Consider the following 23,924-nt stretch of genomic DNA (forward strand, 5'->3'; position numbering starts at 1 on the left):
CCTAAACGTCTATCTAATATGTATAGTGATAACGATTACATTTAAATTCATTTCTAATCACTCGTGCAACAAGTACATGACTAGTCAAGTGTATCGATCTTCAGAGAACCAAGAAATAACTCACCAATAATACATTATACATGTAAATATGTAATTACTCTATTGAATCTAAGCATTGAAGTAATTTGTTTGAATTGTAACAAGGCTAAATGCAAAAAAAAGCAGACTTTTGTTTTGGAGTTCATACAACTTAAACAAAACTATTTCTTAACCATTAGGTCTTAATCATTTTCTTGTAGTATAATCCTTTTCCATGATACTTACATTTCACTAATCATCAATAACTTATTTTCGCAATCAAAATGATCAATGAGTTTCAGTAAAGCTCTTAGTGATTTTGGTTCAAGCATTTCACTTGAACATATTCTGAATATAAAATTGTCTAAGATCTAACTCAACATGACCAAGATTAATCTAGCTTCAGGAACACATTCTAAACAAATATGTAAGATATATATTATAACTCAAAACTCCATAAAATGAAATCATAATCATCTTAAATCTACCAATTAAGGTTAAATTGCTTATTATTTTCTGGTTGTAAGTATAGTAGTATATTAAAAAAAATGATTCTGCCCAGGATCGAACTGGAGACCTTTTGCGTGTAAGGCAAACGTTATAACCACTACACCACAGAATCATTAGATTATGTAAAATTTCCTTATATTATCTTAATCCAACTTACAGTCTCCATTATAGGCTTACAGCCAAGTATTTGATTAATCTCTAAGTTTAGACCACACATAATTCCTTTCACTATAGTATATTCTTGGTCGATCCTTAAATTTTATTTTGGAATCTCATCAATCTTGTAGGGGACTAGTCATGTATATATTAGATGAATAGATTTTCTTCTACACAAGTAGCTGAACCGAATTAAACCATTACGAGAGGTATTGAAAAAGTAGTATGAACGAGACGATGCATAGAGCGACAAGCTAACGTTACTCAACGAATAAAAGAGACAAAGCTTTAGCTAAAAAAATTATCTAGCTAGAGAATCGAAATGCATGCAACAATTAGGACTCGAGTTACGGTATAGTCGGTACTGGATGAACAATGTCTCCATATCAACAAGATAAAAGTATTTGGGTTGGTACTTATTTTCTTTCTTTGATAATGTATTGACGACGTACCTTCTCATAGAAACTTTTGTTTTTTCCTTTTTAAATTTCGAGATGTGACATCGAGAACACAGCCCATTACAAGTGATTCTTGCGATTTAGGTAATTTCATCTAACAAGAAAAAAATTATCCATGTTATTAGTCACGTACGCATGATTGAGAAATATCTTGGAGATGTTCATCAAGCCGCTGATTCAAATTAAAATATAGTCTTAGAATTCCACCATGCATTACTATCACATTCTATCAACCACCCTGCAGTTGATATTTTCACTCTTGTTTACTAATTGTTCTGATGTTTTGTTTAGACTTTTTGTAGCGTTGTTTATCACTTTATGTGTTTGAACCTTTTATATTGTGTAATTTATATTATGTGGTTGAAATCTTTTATGGTGTGTGATGAAGAAGCTATTGTTTTCTCATGCTTAATTAGATTAAAAATTAGAAAAAATATAAATAAAGAAGCTAAACCACTTTTAAGTTAGAGGATCTTCTAATTAAAATCAATGATCACTATAATGAAAGCTTGTTGCCATACAATATGGATTGTTCTAGCTAAGGATACTATAATAAATTAGTTATAAGGAACATATCATCAATATAGAAATAAAAGTAATTAGATCAAAACGCAAACGCTAATCGCCAAACCAACAGCACAACCCTATATAGATATATGAGGTTCTTTTCCCACGGTTCATGCGTTTATCTTGAGGTTAGCGAGTTGCCGGATATTGATCGGATAGATATCGGAGGTGTCTCCGGAGAAGAGACGCCGAGCGATGATGATGTTAGCAGCTTCCGTGGGATGGTAAGGATCCCAAAATACGTACTTGGAACGGTCCATACACACTTTTGAAGTCGGTCCACATGGAATCAGCCCACCTACTTTCCCAACTAACGCACAACATGCAATCTTCTCACTCTCAAAACCTACAAAAATGATATATACATTAGGATCTGAAAATAAGTATCAATCGTAACATTGTTAAAATAAAATCAAATGGTTATAGTAACGCACCGTAAGATGAATAGTTTTGGAGAATATCATAAACAATGCGGAAAACATCAGCGTATACGAATCTTGAACCTTGTAGATTCTTGTTTAATTCCTCAACGAGTGTTTTAAGCTTGAGATTATACATTTGTGCCATTTCATTAGGTTCGAATGAACATTCATTTCCAGCCGTTGGATCAGACGTGACCTCTCTCTCGAACGGTATGCAACCAATGGGACCAATATTAATCACCACGATTTTCCTAGCACCCAATTGGTACAATCTCTGCCAAAAACCATATAAAAATAAATTAAGTTTGATCAAACCGGTTTGGTTTAGTTGAAATTATAGAAGAGGTTAATTTACGGTGAGTTGTAATCGGAATCTTGATATCATTGTATCAACGAAGACTTCAGGAGATACGACTTTACGTTCAACGGTTGATACAACCGGAGTGAAATAATTGTTGATTAAATCGTTTGAACCTGTTGTAACCGAGAAAATTGCAGACCGGAATAAATTAGTCGCCGCGGATTCACCGATCCAAGAAATGATGTCTTGTCTCGTGGTTGCAAAGTTATCTAGTTGTGCGTCCACATTTATACGGTCTCCCTATAGTTACATTTATATAACGATGAATAAAATAAATATGTGAAAAGTAAGAAACAAAAATAAGAATATGCTTACGAATATTTTTCCGGTGGAGTTGAGGATTCCACTTCCGCCGGAAGCATAATTGACACCGTTGAGAATGAGAGGTCCTCTTGTTGTTGGTGCTAAGTACGGTGGAGTTAACTCATCTGAACCCAATGCTTGATCTGCGGTTTACCAATTAATTTTTCGGTTATCAAGGCTAATACTAAGAAATAGAACCAAACAAAACGAACCGGTCCAAAATGCAAGAACGTTGTTACATGTTTCGAAGTCAACTCATGAGTGTATAATGTTTTCACATTAAATACAATATTTAATATTACACGGCTAGCTTGACCATTGCATTTGCATGGAAACTTGTGTATAGTTAATATAGATAATTCAAATAAGAGAGGTAGTAATTATTAAATTACTTACATACGATATCGACGATTGTTCTTCCGTTGGTGAATCTACCAGTAGGAGATCCAAAATCGATCCCATTAGGATCATAATTAGCCTTTGACAATGTGGCTAAGTAGTTGTTGTTTCCGGCATCTACCAATGAATCTCCGAACACGAAGTTCGCCGGTACTTTTATACTACCGGCAAGACACACCTCGAGGAAGAACAAGGAAGATAATGTTATAACTTGGCAAAGAGAAACAACCAACGACATTACTGTTATCTTTTCAGTTTTAGGATGTTTTCGGACCAAAATATCAACTAGAGAAACGAGACTCTCTTTTTTTTTTTTTGTGAAGAACCAAAGACGAATACTATTATATAGTATTTTCTAGCTGGGAAAGCAACATTGAAGAAGAGAGGTGCGCTTATATATGAGATAAAGAGATGGAGAGAAGTTAAAGAAGGAAAGGTTTATATTAAGGGTTTTTGTGTTGTTGTTTGCTCCACAAATGGAGTCCTTCATTGAGAATAGCACAAAACCCACTTGTTTAGTTTTTGATTCAGAACTTTTAAAATTAAAAGACATTGGAAATGAGCAATAAATAATTGTATAGTAGTACTGTTTGTATAGATCCACGACTGTTTTTAATCTTTTTATTTATAAGAAAAGGTCTGAAATAGTTGGCCGGTTTAGTATTAATGCCCTATATCTACGAAGCTACATGCATGAGCGTACGTACTATTAAAATAATTGTAATAAAGTCATAAAGAATATTATCAACCAAACCAGATTATAGTTCGACGATATTAATCATAACTGACTAGCCAATAATTATTAGGAATTTTTTGTTGTTAAACTCTCGTTAATCTATTCACCAGCCTTACATGTTACTTCAAATATACACAAAACCCATACTGTTAATAATGAGATGAACGTGGGAATATTTTGTTTTTGAAGCAGTAGAGAAGTTAATATTGTACTCTGCAACTGCGGTGCAACTTCTACCAAACTTTGAGTCATATAATAGAAATAGCAAAGGAAACAGAAGATGAATAAAAGGCTCGGAAGATTTAATATTGTCTCTTGATAATACAATCTGTTGCATAAAATATGTTGATAGTAGTATTAAATGGAGTAGAAGTTTTTGAAGCAAGTGGTTGTTTTTGAATTATGTACACAACTTCTTGTTGAGATAAGCCAATAATTAATTGTATACCATATAGACACATAGAGAGTCGAGAGAACTTGTCATTAGATAACAAAGTTTAAAGCTGCTCCAATGAAACACTAAGGACATCCTCAGTGTAGAGGATCTTAGAAGATTTTTCACCCTAAAATTTACAAAAAAAATACTTTATTTAAGATCCTTTGCATTGAGGATAGTCTAAAATCCAATTGTAGAGGTAAATTATAAACCATTTACATTGTAGAACGATTGCGTTTCATGCTTTTGGATCCTTTCTTAAGTATACTAAGTATTGTGTCATGTTGTGATCTGATCGTGACTGAAATAAATTTTAAGTGAAGTAGCTTAAATATTTGTAAAATAAAAAAGGATTCATATCTTTCTTTGGACAAATTCTCGAATTCTCTTCTTGTTACAATCTGTGCTACTTTACTTCGTGAAACTTGCTTGAACTTATTGCAGATGCTTTACGTGAATGAATAAACGAAAACGCAACACAAATCAAAACAAGAAAAGAAACGAAGAACACACGAGATTTGATTACCCAGTTCAGCTAAGTCGATGTGACAAAGCCTACGTCTGGGGCCAGATTCAATCCGGCAATCCACTATCAAAGAAGAAGAATCAGCTCAATATCGAGCTTTACAACAATGGAGTTTTCTGGGTTCTCTCTCTCACTTTCTGTTACAAGATGAATCGATACAAGGAAGAAGAAGAATAAATTTTGGTATTTATACCAAGTACCAATGCTAACAGCAAATCTTCTATCGCGAGTAGATGATACGCTTTTACTCCTTCTCATTTTGCAAGATCAATAACCAGCTTAACCGGAAATCAATTAATCCTCAATCTCTCCGGTTTAGACCAAACCTGAAAATTGAATCACAATCAATATCACAACACTCCACCTTGATTCAAGTTTTCCTCTTCTTCTAATGAACTGCACTACTTGGACTTAACCTCTGGCAATGATGCTTTCATCTTTTACCTGAGCAACTTTAGAAAATCTAAAGCTGCTTCAAACTTGCTCACTAGTATTACCTTAGTGAGCATATCAGCTGGATTCACTGAAGTATGAATCTTCTGAACTTCAACTTCTCCTGCTTCAATAACATCTCTGATGAAGTAGTACTTTACAGCCACATGCTTTGTTCTCTCATGAAAAGCATTGTTCTTTGACAGACAAATTGCTGACTGAGAGTCACTCCACACAATGGCACTATCTGGTTGAAGTCTCATGTCTTTAAGAAGTCCTCTTATCCACATTGCTTCTTTAACAGCTTCTGTAAGAGCAATATACTCAGCTTCTGTTGATGACAGAACCACAATCTTCTGAAGACATGATTTCCAGCTTACTGTGTTACCACCTACAGTAAACACATATCCACTTAGTGATCTTCTGCGATCCAAATCACCTGCATAATCAGAGTCACAATATCCCTGAACTCTGAAATCTTTTCCTTTGGTGTAAACCAAGTTCAAATCTGTTGATCCTCTTAAGTATCGCAGAACCCACTTAACAGCTTCCCAATGCATTTCTCCTGGTTTACTCATGAACCTGCTCATGAGTCCAATCGCATAAGCTACATCAGGTCGAGTTCCGACCATTGAATACATAATACTTCCTACTGCACTAGCATAAGGAACTTTCTCTGTATCTACACACTCTCTTGTATCTTTGATTGATGCAAGTTTAAAATGTGCAGCAATAGGTGTATCCACTGGATGAGCTTCACTCATTCTGAACCTCTGCAGCACTTTCTCCAAGTATCTAGCCTGAGACAAAACCAGTGTACCTTCCTTCCTATTTCTCTGAATATCAATTCCCAATATTCTACTAGCAGCTCCCATGTCTTTCATTTCAAACTCTAGGCTTAAAACTTCCTTAACCTTGTTGATCTCTACCATGTTCTTTGCTGCTATCAACATTTCATCTACATATAGCAATAGATAGACATACTCACCATGGCTCACCTCTTTGACATACACACAAGTATCATACAAACTTCTGATAAAATTCTGACTCAGCATGAATGAATTAAACCTTTTGTTCCACTGTCTAGGTGCCTGCTTTAAGCCATAAAGAGATTTCTTTAGTAAACAAACTTGATCTTTCTCAGAGTTTACCTCATAGCCTTCAGGTTGCTCCATGTATAAAGGCCGATCAAGTTCTCCATGTAAGAATGCCGTTTTGACATCCATTTGCTCTAACTCCATGTCTTCACTAACGACCAAAGACATCAATACTCTAATAGAAATATGTTTAACCACTGGTGCAAACACTTCTTGATAGTCAATACCCTCTCTTTGTGAAAATCCTCTAGCTACCAGCCTTGCCTTGTACCTTTCTGGTTCTACACCAGGAATACCCGGTTTCTTCCTGTACAGCCATCTACAACTGATAACTTTCTGGTCTTTGGGTCTATCAACTATCTCCCATGTTGCATTCTTCAATAGAGACTGCATTTCTTCTGACATGCCTCTATTCCATTTTTCCCAGTCTTTGTTTAACTTTGCATCATGAAAACAAACTGGCTCTTCACTATCAATATCTTCTGCAACACAAAGTGCAAAAGCAAACTGACTATAATCTGAAAGCTTTACAGGTGGTCTTATAACTCTTCTTTCCCTGTCTCTAGCCAATTGATAGCCTTCCAAGTCTACATTGTCTGATGCATCACCTTCTGGTTCAAAGAACTCATCTTCAGAGTCACTTAACTGAACTACTGCAGCTCCACCTTCTTTAGATAACCCTGTGTTCTGTTCAACACTATTACTAGGTGTAGCTTCACCTTCTGCAACTTGTGGTGTTTCTCTTGTTGCATCTTGTTCATCTTTCTGATGTAAATCCTTGAGAACTTGATTCTCATTGAAGACAACGTTTCTACTGATTACACACTTCTGTTCTTCCAACAGCCAAATCTTGTAGCCTTTTGTACCTTGAGGATAGCCTAAGAATACTCCTTTCAGTGCTCTAGGCTTCAATTTACCTTGATCTTGGTGAACATAAGCAATAGATCCGAATTTCCTTAAGTGACTGTAACCTGGTTTCCTGTTCAGCCACAACTGTTCTGGTACATTGTGATCTACAGCAGAAGAAGGTGACCTGTTGATCAAATATGCTGCTGTAGCAGCTGCCTCAGCCCAGAATTTCTCTTCAAGACCTGATTCAGTCAACATGCATCTTACCTTCTCCATAATGGTTCTGTTCATCCTCTCTGCTACTCCATTCTGTTGAGGTGTGTATGTGCAAGTTCTGTGTCTTTCAATGCCATTCTTAGCACAAGACTCATTAAACTTTAAGTTACAGAACTCTAACCCATTGTCTGTCCTTAGCACCTTCACCTTCTTGTTCACCTGATTCTCTACTAATTCCTTCCATTCACAAAACTTGTCAAATGTTTCATCTTTTGATTTCAGAAACATTAACCAGACCTTCCTAGTTTTGTCATCAATGATAGACAGAAAATACTGTTTACCTGAGATAGAATGAGTAACATTTGGTGATCCCCATAGATCTGCATGAACATACCCAAGAATGTCTTCTGTGATGTGCTTTCCAACATTGAAACTGAGCTTCTTAGATTTTCCCATTACACAATGCTCACAGAATCCTAGTTCCTTGATTTCTTTCTTTTCAATCAGACCTTTATCAGATAATATCTTCATATTGTTGAAGCTCATATGAGCTAGTCTACTATGCCACAATACTGTCTTATCCCTGTCACTCTCAGCATTGGAGATTTCATTAACCACTGTATGACCATCAAGAACGTACATGCCATTTTCTAACTTTCCTTGTAAAGCTGTTTTACCATTCTTGTGAAATCTGACCTTACCATCACCACCTTCATGCTTGTAACCAAGCTTATCTAGTGTTCCAGTAGAGAAGAGATTTCTTCTCAAGTTAGGAACAAATCTGACATTTTTCAACATGCGGATAGATCCACCATGAGTATTCACCTTGATTGTACCCCAGCCCTTTGACTCTACTGTGTGATCATCACCCAATAAGATCATGGTTGATTCTTTATCATCAAACTCAGTGAACCAATCCTTGCGTGAAGTCATATGATAAGTGCATCCAGAATCTATAACCCACTTATCTTTAGCTTCCTGATCATACATGCTCAATGCTTCTGAGAATACTAACTTTTCTGTAATCACTCCAGCCTCTGCTTGTCCATCATTTTCTAATTTTCTTTTCCTAGCATAGCAGTCCTTCTTGACATGACCTTCCTTTTTACAGAACCAACAAGTGACCTTTGTCTTGGAGTTTGATGTGCTTCTGCTTCTACCCTTAGAACCCTTGTGCTGAGTTCTCTCTTGAGGTCTTCCTCTGTCTGTTGTATACAGAACTGTTGCAGGTGCTCTCTCAGATTCTTTAGATTCAGCCAATTCTCTTTCTAATGACTTTGCAGATGAGACTACATCCTGAACTGACAACGTTTTGTTTCCATACTTAAGAGTATGTTTAAGCTGACTGAAGCTAGCTGGTAATGAGTTCAACAGCAAGATTGCTTGAACCTCCTCTGCAACCTGAATCTCTAAACTACCCAACTCAGCAACAATCTTCAAGAAGTCATCTACATTCTGGTCTATTGTTTGAGCTTGATTCATCCTAAACGAGTAGAAATTCAATTGAACATAGATTCTATTTGGCAGAGAAGTTTCCATATAGAGTTTATTCAATAGAGTCCACATCTCTGCAGCAGTTTCACAGTGATTCACCTTCCTTAGAACTTTATCACCAATGTGGCTTATGATAATGTTCAGTGCCTGTATATTCTTGTCAATCTTGACAGGATATGGAACTTCTTTGGTTTGAGGCACATCAACATCTGAGGAATCTCCATCACCCGGTCTTTTTAACTCGCTTTTGCTGAGAGGAACAACCTTCGTTAAGGATGAATCAAGAATAGTGCTCTTGAGTCCGAGAGCTCCGATCTGTGACATGATACGGATCTTCCAAAGAGAGAAATCGGTCTCGCCATTGAACTTTGCAATATCAAACTTCGTCGTCGTCGCCATCGATTTGAACCTGGCTCTGATACCACTCTGTTACAATCTGTGCTACTTTACTTCGTGAAACTTGCTTGAACTTGTTGCAGATGCTTTACGTGAATGAATAAACGAAAACGCAACACAAATCAAAACAAGAAAAGAAACGAAGAACACAAGAGATTTGATTACCCAGTTCAGCTAAGTCGATGTGACAAAGCCTACGTCTGGGGCCAGATTCAATCCGGCAATCCACTATCAAAGAAGAAGAATCAGCTCAATATCGAGCTTTACAACAATGGAGTTTTCTGGGTTCTCTCTCTCACTTTCTGTTACAAGATGAATCGATACAAGGAAGAAGAAGAATAGATTTTGGTATTTATACCAAGTACCAATGCTAACAGCAAATCTTCTATCGCGAGTAGATGATACGCTTTTACTCCTTCTCATTTTGCAAGATCAATAACCAGCTTAACCGGAAATCAATTAATCCTCAATCTCTCCGGTTTAGACCAAACCTGAAAATTGAATCACAATCAATATCACAACACTTCTATATTAAAAAAAAAAAAAAAAAAATCATCTACTCTTAAATAATCTGCAAGACTGCAATGCAACTTCTATTGAGAGAAAACGCTTTTAAAGGTGGTGATGAAAGAAAATGTTTTACGTGTTTGTTGTGAGAAAATTTTAGGAAACAGGACTTTTCTTACTTTGATATTAACTTGGAAAAACTTCACAACTTGGTAACAATTTACAAATGAGAGGGGTAAGAGGTACTTATACCCTCAAATTACAAAATATCTGGAATATTTTCATCCTAAATCTAGATTAATTTTCATTTTTACTAGAATATCTAGGTTATAATAGTTTAGAGATAATTTTATACAAATATCAAGATTTTTTATATCTTTAATGAGGTGCAAAATGATTATAGAGAATTTTGAGAAAATGGATATATTTTTTGGGTTAAACCTAATAATTACATTTGATCCATAATCAAATTTAACTTTTAACTCAAACCACATTAAAAGTAGCAAAAAAAAAGAAGAAAAAGAAAAGATGAAAAAAGCTTGTGAGAAATTAAATGTGTTGTCTAGCTGATTTATACAAGATGTTGTTTGAAACACGGTAACAGTACTACAGTAGTACGAGTATTATTAAAAAGAGTAGAAAGACAAAATCAATTGAAGCAAGATGGTTGTTTTTAAGTTAACTGATCAACTTGTTGTCGACATAAGAGTATAAGACACATTAGTTGTTTCAATGCCTATGATTATAAATTTATAATGATGGTCGAAAACGTGTGGTTAGACGACGATTGCATTTCGTTATCCTTGATATCTAATGTATAATGTTTGACAAATCAGTGTATAGGTGTTGGCTGGTACCCCTCTAAAGGATATTGTTGAACCTTGCTTCTCCTAGATTTTGAACTTTACTTTCGAGGGGTCTCAACTCAACTTTATACACACTAGGTAGAAAAACTAGCATCGGTCCAGAACATCCTTTAAATTGTTGGTTGAAATTAACAAAAATTTTGCAACTGTAATTATAATATATATATGTATGTAAACAAAGAAAATTCAATGAAATATGATCTAGTGTTGGCTACTTTTAAGTTGAATTTGCATTTTTGTTAAACCTCATCTCTAATATTATTTATTTTTTGCATAAAAATCTGATAATGTCTTCTTAAAATCATATCAACCATTTTTAAGGATTCTATTGATTTCTTACATGTAATGGTTATATAAAAAAAAAAAAGATTATACCGGAAAAAGAAAACAAAAAAAGGTTCTTAATTAGATAGAGTTTTCTGAAAATTATGTAATCAGGAAAATTTTAATATAAATGATAAAACTAAGTATCTTAATTCTGAAAATTATTAATTATTGGTTTATAGAGATTAAACTGTATATGTAAGATTTGATGTGCAAACCATTTATATCTTTACTGGTCACTCAAAAGTTATATTTGAAAAGTTGCCGTTTTCATGATTCAGAAACAAAATACGCAGCGTCGAAAGAGCGGCCAAAAACGGGACGCAGTTTACTAACGACAAAACAGTGGCACACTAATCCAAGTTTCTTCGTCATCTCTTCCTCATTGACTAATAAAATCATCGCTCGCTCTCCTTTTAATCGACGCAAGTTTGAAAACCCCGATCGGCAAAATTCGAAACTCGTTCGTAGTAATCGGAATCGTCGAAGATGGATCAAACAGTATCGGAAAATCTCATCATGGTGAAGAAGGAATCAGGCGGGATCGCCGTCATCACAATCAACCGTCCGAAATCTCTCAATTCGCTCACGAGAGCGATGATGGTGGATCTCGCCAAGGCATTCAAGGATATGGACTCCGACGAATCGGTCCAGGTCGTGATTTTCACCGGATCGGGTCGATCTTTCTGCTCGGGCGTTGATTTGACTGCTGCGGAGTCTGTTTTCAAAGGAGACGTCAAGGATCCGGAAACCGACCCGGTTGTGCAGATGGAACGGTTAAGAAAACCGATCATCGGAGCTATTAACGGTTTCGCCATCACCGCTGGGTTTGAGCTCGCCTTGGCTTGTGATATTTTGGTCGCTTCTAGAGGAGCTAAGTTCATGGATACTCACGCAAGGTTTATTTCTTCTCCTACGACGTCGTTTTAGTGTTTTGTGATCATAAGAACTGAATCTAGCAATATAGGTCAAATTTAGGTTGGATCATATAAATCATGTTGTTCTGAAGCTCTGCTCAATTCAACATTGTGATTCCTCTGTCTTTTGTTTTAAAGGTTTGGGATATTTCCTTCATGGGGTTTGTCTCAGAAGCTGTCAAGGATCATCGGAGCAAATAAAGCTCGGGAAGTTTCTTTAACATCGATGCCATTAACAGCTGACGTAGCTGGGAAGTTAGGGTTTGTAAACCATGTGGTTGAAGAAGGAGAAGCGTTTAATAAAGCTAGAGAAATTGCAGAGGCTATAATCAAGAATGAACAAGGCATGGTTCTCAGGATTAAATCTGTTATCAATGATGGACTAAAGCTTGATCTTGGACATGCTCTCACTCTCGAAAAGGTTAAACCTTGTTACCATTTTTTATACTTTTTTCTTTATCAGTTCTTCATTGATAGAATCTGAAACTGCATTTTGAATTTGTAGGAGCGAGCTCATGCGTATTACAGTGGGATGACAAAGGAACAGTTTAAGAAGATGCAGGAGTTTATAGCTGGACGTGGATCCAAGAAACCTTCTTCTAAGTTGTAGACAGTGTCTATTGATCTTAAAATAGTACTCCTACTTTGTACCATTGTCTTTAATCTATCTTATGATTATTGTCTTCAATAATAATATCTTTGTTTGTTTTCACAAGTGTAACGCAAATCAAGTAAAGTTGGGTTACCTCAGTACACATGTCCATCATTGAAAAATAAATCATCATTCCTTAATAGATTCTTTGGGAAAAATCTGGTGGAATTTACAGAAATTGACAACTATAGGAAGATGAATCTCCACAAAACAGGGTCATTTCATATATGTAGATAAAATTAATAAAGAGACCAAGGATATGACTATGGGAGCAATCCTAGTAGCTAAACATAAAAGAGAATCACGGATATTGTAAGATTACAGACAGAACAAGTAGCTGCAAATATCCAAAACATAACTTAAGTTAGTAAATAAATCCTTCTTCTAACCTACGAAAGCCTTGTTCCATCTCTTTATCTCCCAAGTCCCAAGTCACACCACGTCCAGTATTAGGATCTCTCCAGGTCTCACATTGTAATAAGCAAGTGACCTATTATTGTCCTCTATAATTCCGGCTGTTCCACTTAAACTCTGTTTGCTTGCTGGAACTTGGACCACCTCAGCTATTTTCTCCTTCAAACTTGCTATGTTTTCAGACAATGAGTTGACTTTGATCTTAATTACTTGTCCATCAAGAGCACAAATCACTCTGATTGTAGACAAACCCTGAAAAAAAGTATGTATCAGTACACTTGCTAACCAGATACAACTCAAGACAAAAGAAAGATAATAAAAGGACCTCTAAGACGAGTCTGATGAAAACATTACCAGATGTTGCTCAAGAAACTGGTCTTCTGGAGCAAGGGATGACTCGTCCAACTTCTGTCTCTCCCGTGGAGCAGGAGGAGACATTCCAGGGATATGTGGTGGTTGCAATTCCTGACCCTCCTCCTTGTTGACAAAATCTCTGGACACGGAAGCATGCCAATTCATCATAGCCTCTTCCCCTCCCGCAAGCCATTGTTGCTCCTGGATTAGGATCCCATTGAACACGTTCCAAAAAACCCTCGAGAATGGCGTCCATATAAGCAGCATTCCTTTTCAGCTTGCCATTCAAATCTTTTGGAGGATGTAATAATTGCGAATACGCAGTAACAAACTCGTTGAAAAAAGCGAACCTGTAATCAGTCGGATTCATAAATTTGAACCTGTCATCAGTTGGATTCACCAGCACTCTTTCTATCAGTTCCCCACAAAAAATAATCACCATACCATGCCACAAACTGCGCTGTGACCTTAACAGTATCAAGCTCCCTGAGGGTCATCCCTTGAAGAAGTCTGCAGTTTAGATGATTAGGCAGAACGAGTCTTTGAGACTGAACCCTGGATTGAGACTGAGGACAAGGCTCAAAATCAGGAACTCTATCATGATCAAGAAAACAGTAGTGACCAAGCCTTTTCTGGTAATATGAGTGACCGTGATCTGATGTTGAGATCGACAAAAACTTGAATCTTGCATCATTTGTATTTAGATGCCATGACCATCAACTCAAACTCCCATCCGTACTTGGCAACCAGACTTGCTACCCTGTCAGCAATAGTTGATACTCTGACATCAGGAGGCGCATGAAGGATTTTGATATCCATAGGATCTGAAACATCAGTAGCTCCCTTTCGAATCTCAACAAGGTATTTAGTAAGCTTGTGCGAGTAATACGAGTCACGAGGATCTGCACGGTATTGAGCAAGCTTTTGCTGGTACAATGTGTAAGAAGGATCTTCAATATCTTCCTCAGAGATATTCAATTAGATATTCAAACAGAGAAACTAGAATCGATTTGTGTGTTATATGTAGTAGGCATGTCAATTAGCGCTAAAGCGCGTGGGTTAGTCCGGCCCATAGAGATAAGGTAGATGTACTGAAAGCGATAACGATCGATCCATAGGGTAAAGTAAAATAAACATTGCACATCAAAGACTACTTACTTAGGGCGTTGAAGATAAATAATAAGAAACAAAACATACTTCAGCCGCAAAAACCTCTAGAGAAGAAGCAAAGAAGGAACGAACGACTCCGAGACTTTGAAGGTTTAGAAATCGACACAACCGTCAATCCCCTAATAACGAAGAAGATCCTCGAGCTAGCCCCTATGTTATGGTTGTGTAATTTAATTTGAGAGAGATTACTTTATTTCTCAAGAATAACACTAATTTAAGTTTTTCTTCCAAACTTAGCACACATTTTTCTATTTTTTCAAAATTAGCACCATATTTCAAAATTAAATCCTTAATTCTAGACAATAAACTCTATGCCCTAAAGACTATACCCTAAATATAAAATAATCAAACCAAACCTTAAAAAAAAATTCTAGAAGTGTAAGATGGTATCTTTGTCTGCTTGAAAAGTGTAAGATGGTATCTTTGTCTGCTTGAGAAGTGTAACGCAAATCAAAAGTGTAAGACAAATCAAGTAAAGTAAGTCTCACATATGTCCATAATTGGAATAAGAGCATCTTAAGTTTGGATCTTATGAATAATTTAGTATCAAAATTGAAAAAAAGTAGAGTCAAGAGTTAAAATACCATGATTTTGTATCTTATTTAAGATACTATTTTACTCTTTATACCACCTTTTGCATTTTATTTAATCACAAATTACTTTAAGATCTCCCCATTATGGATGGTCTAAATCTTAATTCCTTAATAGATTCTTTTGGGGGAAAATCTGGTAGAAGTTATGAAACTGATAGCTATATAGGAAAATGAATTCTCAATGTATATAAAATGAAAAAGAATAGGAATTATTTGTTTTTCAAAATGAAGATACATATCACCTTTGTACATATAACTCATAAATTGACATACTTCATTCACAGTTTCACACAATAATTAAGTATTAACGTTTGTTTTCCTCTTTTGAACGTCCCTTTAATACGTAACTAAATTTGACCACATGCATCGTTTCAAGAAACGTACCGTATATTCGGATAGAATATATATGGAAATAATAAAGTATATAAATTATAATTTTCGACACTTGCAAATTGCTATATAGTGTTAGCTGAAACTCCCCTCTACTTAGACAAAAACAATGGATACTCCAAAGCAATACCTTACACCAATGTTCATATTGATCATCTTCTTGACTACTAAATCATCACAGGCCGACCATAATAACAACATTCGGGTTCCGAACGACAATGGTTCTGTGTTTCCTTTCGGGAAAGTAACCGTGAAAATCATAAACGATCTCGGTGATCAGCTAACGTTACTATACCATTGTAGATCAAAAGACGATGATTTTGGTAACCAGACTTTGCAGCCAGGTGAGTCGTGGTCTTTTAGATTTTCGCGTCAATATTTTGGAAGGACATTGTTTTTCTGTAAGTTTGGATGGCCAAGGTTGCCAAGTGGATGGTATTCGTTCGATATATATAAAGACCATCGAGATACTTCTGGTGATAACTGGTGCCAGAAGTGTGTGTGGAAGATAAGACAAACCGGACCTTGTAGGTTTAGCGATGTAACGAAGCAGTTTGATATTTGTTATCCTTGGAATAAGTCTTTGTTTTGACAACGATCTATATGAGCAAGAGAGTTTTATACGTTTTGTATTTAATGGATTGCACATTTTAATAAATAACAGAACAGAGAAACCTAAGCTCTTGGCTAATGGTTCTGTCCTCTATAACTCACGAGTTTCATTGTTTCAAACAGAATATAAAACATAAGATTTCTATTATTCCAACTTTTAATATGTTGGTAATCAATATTATCTTCAGCATTCGATGCTACAAAGATCTTATCACCAAGCTATTTTACATCAAAGCTGAAACAGAGAGACAATACTAACAATAACAGTTCGTAGTATTGTCTATGCATCCATACATATACACAAGGACATGTATAATTCAGTAGTGTCCTAATAATTCTACTTTGTTGTGGTATGAACTGCAGCAACAGTAGATACCATTGTGTCCATACCACACATATTGTGAGGTCCCCTGCAGATTTTATAGTAACCATGCTCTCCCCACATTGATCCCCATGAGTTCTTGATAATCCAATAAGGCTTCTCCTTAAGACGGATTGGTGCATAACCGGACGAACCAAACCCAACCAAGAGCACTCCATGGTCTTGGCTCTTTGAGCATACATATGGGCACGAGACTCCTCCTATGTAAGTTTGCATCCACATCGCGTTGATAGCAACTATTGAGCAACAAAAGAGAACGATGTGTTAAGTCTCTAATTCTTAAATTAGTAACAAGGTAAAAGAGTTTTTTCAAAATTTACTAGCTAGAGGTCCGTGCTTGACTAGATTAGCAGCGATCTGATCTTCATCAGAAGAGACAACACTGAAATTAAACACGCTTGCAGCGATCCTGCTCTTGTCGAACTTGCACGCGGAATGATCACGTCCTGTATAGGGATAGTCTTCTTCCTTCATAAGACCACCAGTTTTGAGAGCGTACTCAAACGCGTTGTTCATTAGTCCTCCGCTACAACCAGAGTCACATGAGTTGGCTTGTGCTGGATCACACTGCAGGAAGAGCAAAAAACATATAGAAACTAGTTATACAATCACTTCACCAAAAAACATCAAATGGATCCTCATATAGAAACAAACAATGGATAATGGAAACAAACCTCATGGTCACAATCTATGAGTTGCTGCTCACTGAGGCTAACAAGCTCTTTAGTCGCAAGAAAATGAGCTCCTTCAAGAGCTCCAGTCGCACTAAATGACCAGCATGATCCACACAAACCCTATTCACAAATCAAAAAACACACACTCACTTCTCTACCATCGGATTTTGCAAAAATCACATCCATGAACGATTACAAAAGCTTAAAAATCACACCAATTCAAAAACTCTACAAACCTGGTTTTTAACAGGTGTGACGGCTCCTTGTTCACGCCAATCGAAATCCGTCGGGAGATCGGTAGTGGGAAGAATCGGCGCAATCTCAGTGTCAGTAGGAAGACGAAACTTCTGGCGTTTCAACCCTAGGAACTGGCGGCGGAACTCCTTCGGGGTAAGATCTGAGAACTGCGTGACGCCGTGTACAGCAGACGGATCCAGAAGCTGGTTACGCTTAGCTCGCCTTAGGTTAGCCTTGAACACACGGAACCGATGATCGTGCTCATCCTGAGTCGCGTAAGTCTTCTCGTACTTGGATTTGAACAGAGAGAAGTGATGTGCTGCGTTGAGGAGTTCATCGTTCTCCTCCGGGACGACTTGCCTGATCGGATTATCGAAACCGTCGCCGGATCCGAGAGAGACTGCTAACAACGCGGCTGCGATGAGGAAGAAGAAGACCACACGATCCATCCCTTCTCCTTTTGGCTTTCCGAGAGATAAGGAAGAAGAGACTTTGGGAGAAGCAAACAGTTACGAGCTTGTTTAAAGGAGTGTGAGTAAACACGTGGCGTGAGTTAGTTGGTTGTTTAGTTTGGATATTTCTAGGGGTAAACGACGACATGACAAGTGACACGTTGCTTGTAATTTCTTCGTAAGCTATGACGATATCTCTCTGTTGTAAATTTGCATAATATATGAGGGTAAAAAGGTAATTAGCCTTCATCTCCCATTTCTCCTCCCTCCTCGCCGTAAACGACTTGTAGCGACTCTCTCCAGTCCAGTCCAAATTGGGAGGTGAGCGAAATCTCCGGTTGTTTTCTAAATCCAGTCATGGAGTTGAGATCGGATTCACGATGTAATTCGTTTTCTTCTCTCCTATTCTTCGTGTTTCTCTCGGTTCTAAGCGGACTCGTTTCCCGTACCGACTCAGCTCAGCAACCTTTCCGCCGCGAGCCGGGTCATCCACATTGGCATCACAGCGCTTTCCTCGACGTACGAGAGAGTGTTCGATCCGATGTCCGCCGTATGCTTCACTCCCGTGCTGAGGTAATATCTCAATCTTAAGTAATGTGAATTATCATCATTAGTGAGTCTGGATTAGCTAGAAGAAGAAGAAATCGTTTAGTAAGCTGGCTTTGTGGAGTCACTGAATTGTAGTTAAAAGTGACTAACTCATGATTATTTCGTTTTTGTTGATTCAATCCTATGATCATAGCTTTGTTCATCGCATATGGTTATTAGATTAGCTGATTTTGGGTGACACATTGAGAATTGAATTTCAACATTTTGAAACTTGTTTTGGCAGGTACCATTTCAGGTTCCTCTGGAAGTGAATATAGTGCTTGTAGGTCTGAATGGGGATGGAGGTTACAGGTATTCCGTGGATCATAAAAAATTAGAGGAGTTCTTAAGAGCTAGTTTCTCAAACCATAGGCCCTCATGCCAAGAGACGGGAGAGCCACTTGACATTGAGCACAAAGTTGTTTATAATATCTTTCCCGTGAGTAATTTATGAATCTTAAACCAGTCTTCACGATTTTTGATATCGTTTCTGCTTTCACTGTTTCAAGATCCTATATTCTATATGGGGGATAGTATTTCTTAGCGTCATTGAATTGTTCACAAACAAAGCTCTGCAAGTTTTGGAATCTTATATTTGCTTTAGCTGAAATTCATTTTGTTTCAGGAGCAGATTATTACTGCATATGCACTTCTTAAGAGACTCCTGATGCCGAGATTTCACTGTTAGCCCATTGACTTAAATATTCGTCTTTATTTTTCTTATCTTAGAGTGGGCAACCCGAATTAATAGCTCTGGAGAAGGCAGTGAAAGAAGCCATGGTGCCTGCTGGAACTGCACTAGAGGTTGCTGTGATCTTATAATATCTATTTTTGTCTCGTAACCAACCTTATTACATATCAAATATGTTGATGAAATTTACATTTCATCGCTGTAAAATCTGCATCCTAATGTAAATGTTGCTAAGTTGAAACTTTTTTTGTGTATTTAGACTGATTTTGGAAGACACTTACCTGCCTATGACGTAGAGGCAACAAAAGTTGAGTCCGCATTTAACCAGCTTTACTCGTATATATTTGATATGGATGTGGGAGCTGGTTCAGCAGCAACAGCAGATAAACCTATACCTAGTGCCATATTTGTAGTGAATTTTGATAAGGTATGGCTTCCAGTGTCTTACTTCTTGTATCTTGCATAAGCTATGCAGAACGTCTGAATGTGTTACCTGTTCTAGTTTTTGTTTGCTTTGTGTTGTTTGGAAGATTTGTTTATGCTTTCTTGGGTTTATAACCCTCATATTTCCCTTTGTTCTTAAAGTTGGTTTTGTCTTGTCATGTTTGCATTCGAATGGAAAATGATTATATCCTGCTGTATTTCTTAACTGCCCCTTTCTTTTCTTAACTCTATCTTCAGGTAAGAATGGATCCTCGAAATACAGAGATCGATCTAGACAGTCTCATGTTTTCAAAGCTACCAGAGCTTAGTGATGCAGACAAAGAGAAACAAGAGGCAGATTATATTTATCGGTATAGATACAATGGTGGAGGAGCATCCCAAGTTTGGCTCGGATCAGGCAGGTAAACTTATCTTTGTTTTTCTTTCCTCTTTGCATTAAAATAAGGACAAAATTACTCAGTGGGTTTTCCTTGGTATCTCCTTGTTATCCCTATGAGTGATTGTGCCATAGATGTGATCAAACAAAATCTACCACCCTATTAAAGTATTACATCTATCTAGGTATCATCAAATTATGCATAAAAAAAGATGTGAGATTTTATGATCCCTTTTGTTAATTATAGATAGGCCAGAAAAAAAAGATACACAAAAAGCTTTAGAGAAATACAAAGAGTATAAGAACTTATTATTGTATTACTTCATTTCACTTTGGTAATCATAGATTATTGTAGTAATCAGCTTTTCTGTTCTGAATTAATATTCAAGATATTGTTGGCGAACTGTTTCTGTTCTTATCTGCTACAATTTTTCATCTAAGCTCTCAACATGACTTTATTTCTGATTTCTATCTTCCCTTCTTGATAGATATGTTGTCATTGATTTGTCTGCGGGGCCGTGTACATATGGGAAGATTGAAACTGAAGAGGGAAGTGTTAGTCCCAGAACAGTGCCAAGGATACGGAACATTGTCCTTCCAGGAAACGTTAGCCCTGTTGGTCATCAGTCTACCCATGATATCTTTTCTGGTCAGTTAGCAGCGTTAGTAGCTACTACAATTGAGCACGTCATAGCTCCTGATGTCAGGTAATATGATATGTGAGACTTTACTTCCTTCTAGCAATGAAAATTGTGCTTAGATGATTCATTCTGAGTGCAACCAGGTTTGAGACGGTTGATCTAGCAACTAGAGTGCTGGTACCTATCATTGTGCTCCAAAACCACAATCGATATAATATCATGGAAAGAGGACAAAACTACAGCATAAATATTGAAGAGATTGAATCTGAGGTAATACTTCTTGGTTTACATAGATGATGTTCAAGAAATACTAGACGTTCTTATCTGTTTTTTTCTTGTTCTCTCAATGGTCTTTTCACCCCTATGAATCAATGTGATTAGTAAAAGACATGTTTGCCTAGTTTACGGTCCTCAGAAAGTTAACACCCATAATATTTTCCAAAGTACGCTAAAAGATTTGACTCTGTTGGTTTTCACATGCTAACTGTCCTGAGTCTTTATAGGTAAAGAAAATGATTCATCATGGCCAAGAGGTAGTGATCGTTGGAGGGGTTCATCCATTACATCGTCATGAGAAGTTAGCTATTGCTGTCTCAAAAGCCATGCGTGGGCATTCCCTTCAGGAAACTAAGAAGGACGGAAGATTTCATGTGCATACCAAAACATACCTAGATGGTGCTATCCTCAAAGAAGTGAGTTTTCATAGTTGGGTAACTGTGGTTTGCGAGTTAGGTTAAGCTAGGAATAAATAGTTCTTAACCTGCTGTTACTGTTCCAACCATTGAAGTCTCATGTGATTGTTTATTGGCTATTGCAGGAGATGGAAAGGTCTACCGATGTTTTAGCTGCTGGTTTGCTCGACGTGTCTGACCCTGGGCTTTCCAATAAATATTTTCTCCGCCAGGTAATCTCAGAAAATTTCATGCAAATTTGTTTCACAAGTTTTGTTTCTTTCATGGCAAAGATTCCATACTTTTTGTACACAGAGCTGGGATGATGAATCTGAAGGTTCGGGTGATTCCATAGTAAAACATAGGCCTCTCTGGTCATCTTATAACTCGAAACTTCAGAAGGGAAAGAAAAAGAAGGCAGTTAAGAAAAAAGGCGATCTCTACCGCACTTATGGAACAAGAGTTATTCCAGTGTGAGTTGATTAATATAAACCACCTGATCAGATTATTCATTACATTGGCCAAGCTATATGACTACATCCAAAAATTAAGTGTGAATTACTTTTTCAAACTAAACAGCATCTGATATAAATCTTTGATCAATATATAGATTTATCCTCTCATTAGCTGATGTGGATCCAATGCTCATGATGGAAGATGAGAGCCTTGTGTGGGCTAGCAGTGATGTGGTCATTGTGCTTCAGCATCTAAACGAGAAAATACCTTTGAGGTGAGCAAAACACAACAACAATAGAAGTATGAAACAATGATAAATCACAGTAGCAGGTTTATCATATCGATATTAATATCTCGTTTCCGCAGTTATGTTTCTGAAACAGAGAGACAGCACGCTATTCCATCACAGGTACAGCGGCATATACTTGCAGGCATAGCTTCTGCATTAGGCGGTGTAAGTGCACCTTATGAAAAGACCTCTCACGCACATGACAGACCTATCACGAATTGGCTTTGGGCAGCCGGTTGTCATCCGTTTGGACCGTTCTCAAACGTCTCCCTGATCAGTCAAATGCTTCAAGATGTGGCACTGGTGAGTCCAATCATAATGATTTCTGATTATATATATATTTGCATTGAAAATCCTTCTGAATCTCATGAGATATTGTATCTTAATTTCGCAGAGGAATCAAATTTATGCACGAGTTGATTCTGCTCTACGCAAAATCCGTGAAACCTCAGAGGTAAGCCAACTGCAACTTTGTAAAAAAATTAGTTTCCTCCGCAGAGAATTCATCAATTTGTGGTGGTTGTTATAATGTGCAGGCGGTACAAAGCTTTGCATCTGAATACCTCAAGACTCCACTTGGTGAGCCAGTGAAAGATAAGAAGAACAAAACCAAAACGGAGCTATGGGTGGAGAAATTCTACAAAAAGACAACCACATTGCCTGAGCCTTTCCCACACGAACTAGTCGAGAGATTAGAGAAATATTTAGACGTAAGTGATAAACAAACTCTCTACAATTTCAGTTTATTTTTTTCTACCAGATGGATTGTTTTCTTAATACACTCTAAAGTTGTGTCTGCTACTATTATTATTGTTATAACAACAGACTGTAGAAGAACAGCTAGTGGATCTATCTTCTTTGTTATACGACCATAAGCTATATGATGCTCATCTCAACAGCTCAGAGATTCTTCAGACCACCATGTTTACACAACAGTAAGTTTTAAAACATTTTTGATTCTTTCCTTCTCTCCTTCTGTAGAAGAAACAAAATGGAACATAACAGAACTAAACATTGGTTGCCAGGTACGTAGAACATGTACTGGAAACAGAAAGGGAGAACATGAGATGCTGTAAGATAGAGTACAAATACACAGTTGGAGTAAAGTCTTATCAGACGTTGGTGTACGGAGGAATACTTGTGGCTGGTTTCCTCGTTTATTTCCTTGTCATTTTCTTCTCTTCTCCTCCTTCTCGCTAACCTCTTTTCACTCTTTTTTTTTTTTGACGGTCTCATAGATTTTGTAAGTGTAACTGTTTCTTGATCAAGTACCAAACTTTTTAGTCACTTTTTGCTTATTATATCAAACTCAATAGTCAGATCAGACTTGATATGTCAATGTTCGCAAACCCGATCTGGAAAGTGAACCTCGAAGTATTTTTCGAGTCATCGGATCAACCTGTTACGACTTCGAATTAATAGATTATTGAACTTTTAATATGTACGTACGTATATACAACTTAAGTTCTGAAGCTTCTCTATAATATACCATGTTTATTTTTATAATGTTTGACAATAATGATATTAGGATAACATTCTACATTATCAAATTAGACAAAACAACAAATATTAAAATAGTACTAAATCTTTAATGATTGAGAAAGCTAATCAAATATCTGAAACACAAATTTAGGCTACTATATCACAATTTCTGTCATTTGCTTTTGGTGTAGCGAAGTCTTTTCTCAAAGATTAAATAATCATAAATGACATAATGTAGTTTAATATCTTTTATACACGAGTAAAAAAGTTTGATTATGATTTTACTAATCACTGTGACTAAAACCA

At 36.8% G+C, this 23,924-nt stretch overlaps 6 protein-coding genes and 1 non-coding gene across 7 annotated transcripts; 3 read left to right on the forward strand and 4 right to left on the reverse strand.

Moving 5' to 3' along the window:
• Window positions 1–627: 627 nt before the first annotated feature.
• On the reverse strand, window positions 628–700 carry TRNAV-UAC. Its single transcript has one exon. It is a non-coding gene; the product is annotated as a tRNA-Val (tRNA).
• Window positions 701–1,745: 1,045 nt separating this feature from the next.
• On the reverse strand, window positions 1,746–3,520 carry LOC17879377 (GDSL esterase/lipase At4g16230). The gene is made up of 5 exons (XM_006285193.2): window positions 3,252–3,520; window positions 2,868–2,998; window positions 2,547–2,792; window positions 2,204–2,465; window positions 1,746–2,115 (listed from the first exon to the last, which is right to left on the reverse strand). Exons 1-5 carry the CDS (start codon window positions 3,490–3,492, stop codon window positions 1,880–1,882), a joined length of 1,116 nt encoding a protein of 371 aa, XP_006285255.1. The 5' UTR covers window positions 3,493–3,520; the 3' UTR covers window positions 1,746–1,879.
• Window positions 3,521–11,533: 8,013 nt separating this feature from the next.
• Window positions 11,534–12,803, forward strand: LOC17877578 (probable enoyl-CoA hydratase 1, peroxisomal). The gene is made up of 3 exons (XM_006284279.2): window positions 11,534–12,032; window positions 12,189–12,471; window positions 12,556–12,803. The coding sequence occupies exons 1-3, from the start codon at window positions 11,623–11,625 to the stop codon at window positions 12,658–12,660; spliced, it is 798 nt and encodes a 265-aa protein (XP_006284341.1). The 5' UTR covers window positions 11,534–11,622; the 3' UTR covers window positions 12,661–12,803.
• A 167-nt stretch (window positions 12,804–12,970) lies between these two features.
• Window positions 12,971–15,138, reverse strand: LOC111829326 (probable splicing factor 3A subunit 1). The gene is given in 6 exon segments (XM_023778099.1): window positions 12,971–13,368; window positions 13,471–13,671; window positions 13,799–13,903; window positions 13,905–14,171; window positions 14,173–14,429; window positions 15,129–15,138. Coding segments are annotated over 6 exon segments (1,074 nt in total). The 3' UTR covers window positions 12,971–13,134.
• Window positions 15,139–15,732: 594 nt separating this feature from the next.
• LOC17878722 (S-protein homolog 2) lies at window positions 15,733–16,273 on the forward strand. The gene has a single exon (XM_006282784.2). It carries the CDS (start codon window positions 15,733–15,735, stop codon window positions 16,213–16,215), a length of 483 nt encoding a protein of 160 aa, XP_006282846.1. The 3' UTR covers window positions 16,216–16,273.
• Window positions 16,274–16,362: 89 nt separating this feature from the next.
• LOC17880887 (probable cysteine protease RD19C) lies at window positions 16,363–18,054 on the reverse strand. Its single transcript, XM_006283912.2, has 4 exons — window positions 17,528–18,054; window positions 17,292–17,411; window positions 16,938–17,184; window positions 16,363–16,853 (listed from the first exon to the last, which is right to left on the reverse strand). The coding sequence occupies exons 1-4, from the start codon at window positions 17,975–17,977 to the stop codon at window positions 16,573–16,575; spliced, it is 1,098 nt and encodes a 365-aa protein (XP_006283974.1). The 5' UTR covers window positions 17,978–18,054; the 3' UTR covers window positions 16,363–16,572.
• A 209-nt stretch (window positions 18,055–18,263) lies between these two features.
• LOC17878538 lies at window positions 18,264–23,485 on the forward strand. The gene is made up of 16 exons (XM_023779113.1): window positions 18,264–18,553; window positions 18,813–19,007; window positions 19,298–19,372; window positions 19,519–19,686; window positions 19,941–20,104; window positions 20,568–20,786; window positions 20,864–20,990; window positions 21,224–21,412; window positions 21,538–21,624; window positions 21,707–21,864; window positions 22,002–22,121; window positions 22,214–22,439; window positions 22,531–22,590; window positions 22,673–22,846; window positions 22,962–23,071; window positions 23,162–23,485. The coding sequence occupies exons 1-16, from the start codon at window positions 18,338–18,340 to the stop codon at window positions 23,334–23,336; spliced, it is 2,463 nt and encodes an 820-aa protein (XP_023634881.1). The 5' UTR covers window positions 18,264–18,337; the 3' UTR covers window positions 23,337–23,485.
• The last annotated feature ends 439 nt before the right edge of the window (window positions 23,486–23,924 follow it).

This window comes from Capsella rubella, unplaced genomic scaffold (assembly GCF_000375325.1).
Source record: "Capsella rubella cultivar Monte Gargano unplaced genomic scaffold, Caprub1_0 scaffold_7, whole genome shotgun sequence".
NCBI lineage: Eukaryota > Viridiplantae > Streptophyta > Magnoliopsida > Brassicales > Brassicaceae > Capsella > Capsella rubella.